Source organism: Neopelma chrysocephalum, unplaced genomic scaffold (genome assembly GCF_003984885.1).
Source record: "Neopelma chrysocephalum unplaced genomic scaffold, ASM398488v2 Primary Assembly neopelma1_93252, whole genome shotgun sequence".
In the NCBI taxonomy this organism is placed as follows: Eukaryota; Metazoa; Chordata; class Aves; order Passeriformes; family Pipridae; genus Neopelma; species Neopelma chrysocephalum.
Window position 1 is genome coordinate 1 of NW_020921967.1, and position 1578 is coordinate 1578.

General features: G+C 70.0%; 1 protein-coding gene across 1 annotated transcript; it reads left to right on the top strand.

The window, feature by feature from the left end:
• Positions 1–4: 4 nt before the first annotated feature.
• Positions 5–1291, top strand: LOC113980251 (dystrophia myotonica WD repeat-containing protein-like; the record flags this gene model as incomplete). The annotated part of the gene is made up of 1 exon (XM_027707488.1): positions 5–1291. A coding segment is annotated over one exon (1287 nt), but the record flags the coding sequence as incomplete, so codon positions are not given.
• Between the last annotated feature and the right edge of the window lie 287 nt (positions 1292–1578).

A 1578-nucleotide genomic window follows, 5' to 3' on the forward strand; every position in this document is an offset into this window, starting at 1 on the left:
CGACAAATCCAAGGTGACTTTGGTCCGGTGGCTTCCGCGCACCGAGCGCCTCTTCCTGGCGTCCCACGCCAGCGGCCACCTCTACCTGTACGACTCGGAGCAGCCGTGCGGGGCCACCTCGCCCCAGTACAGCCTCGTCACGCGGGGCGAGGGCTTCAGCGTCTTCTCCTGCAAGAGCAAGACCCCCCGCAACCCCCTCCTCAAGTGGGCGGTGGGCGAGGGGCCCCTCAACGAGTTCGCCTTCTCGCCCGACGGCCGCTCGCTCGCCTGCGTGAGCCAGGACGGCTGCCTGCGGGTCTTCCACTTCGCCTCCATGCTGCTGCAGGGCATGATGAGGAGCTATTTCGGGGGGCTTCTCTGCGTCTGCTGGAGCCCAGACGGGCGTTACGTGGTCACGGGGGGCGAGGACGATTTGGTGACCGTGTGGTCCTTCGCCGAGGGGCGGGTGGTGGCCCGAGGGCGCGGCCACAAGTCCTGGGTCAACGCCGTGGCTTTCGACCCGTTCGCCGCTTCTTCCTCCTCCTCCTCCTCCGCGCCGCCGCCGCCGCCGCCGAGGGAGGAGGAGGATGATGAGGAGGAAGAGGAGGAGGAGGAGGAGCAGCCCCTTGAGGAGGGGAGGGACCCCCAGGCTCAACCCCCCGTCTCGTATCGCTTCGGCTCGGCCGGGCAGGACACGCAGTTTTGCCTCTGGGATCTCACCCAGGACGTGCTGGACCCCCGCCCGCGACCCCCGCAACCCCCCCGAGCCCCGGAACCCCCCCGAGCCCCGGACCACCCCCCTCGAGCCCCGGACCACCCCCCTTCTGCCCCGCCGGGGGGGTTGCCGCGCTCGCTGTCGCGCTCCAACAGCCTCCCCCAGCCCGGGGGTCCCTCCTCGGGCCCCCCCGCGGGAGGAGGAGCCGGTGCGGGAGGGGTCGGCGGGGGTCGTTTCGCCACCCTGACGCTGCTGCGCGACCACCCCCGCGGGCAAAACCCCCCCCCTCGGCCCGAGGTCGGGGGGGAGCAGCAGCAGCAGCAGCAGCAGCACAAGCGCTACCACAGCCTGGGCAACATCAGCAGGGGCGGCGAGAAGCCCCCCGGGCTGGGAGGGGGGTCCCGGGGTGGTCCCGGGGCGGGGAAGGTGCTGGGCACGGCGCTGTGCCCGCGGCTTAACGAGGTGCCGCTGCTCGAGCCCCTGGTGTGCAAGAAGATCGCCCAGGAGCGGCTCACGGTGCTGCTCTTCCTCGAGGATTGCATCGTCACCGCCTGCCAGGAGGGGCTCATCTGCGCCTGGGCGCGGCCGGGGACCCCCGTGAGTGGGGCTGGGATCAGATTTGGGGGGGTTTGGTGGGGCTGGGATCAGATTTGGGGGGATTGGGAGGGGTTTGAGGAAGTTTGGTGGGGCTGGGAGGGCGATTTGGGGGGCTAAGAGGAAGTTTAGGGGGTCAGGAAGGGGGTTTGGGGGGGCTGAGAGGAAGTGTAAGGGGGCAGAAAGGGAATTTGGTGGGATGGGAGGGGGTTTGAGGGGGCTGGGATCACATTTGGGGGGTCAGGAAAGCAGTTTGAGGGAGTTTGGGGGTCGCTGAGCAGCGGGGCTGC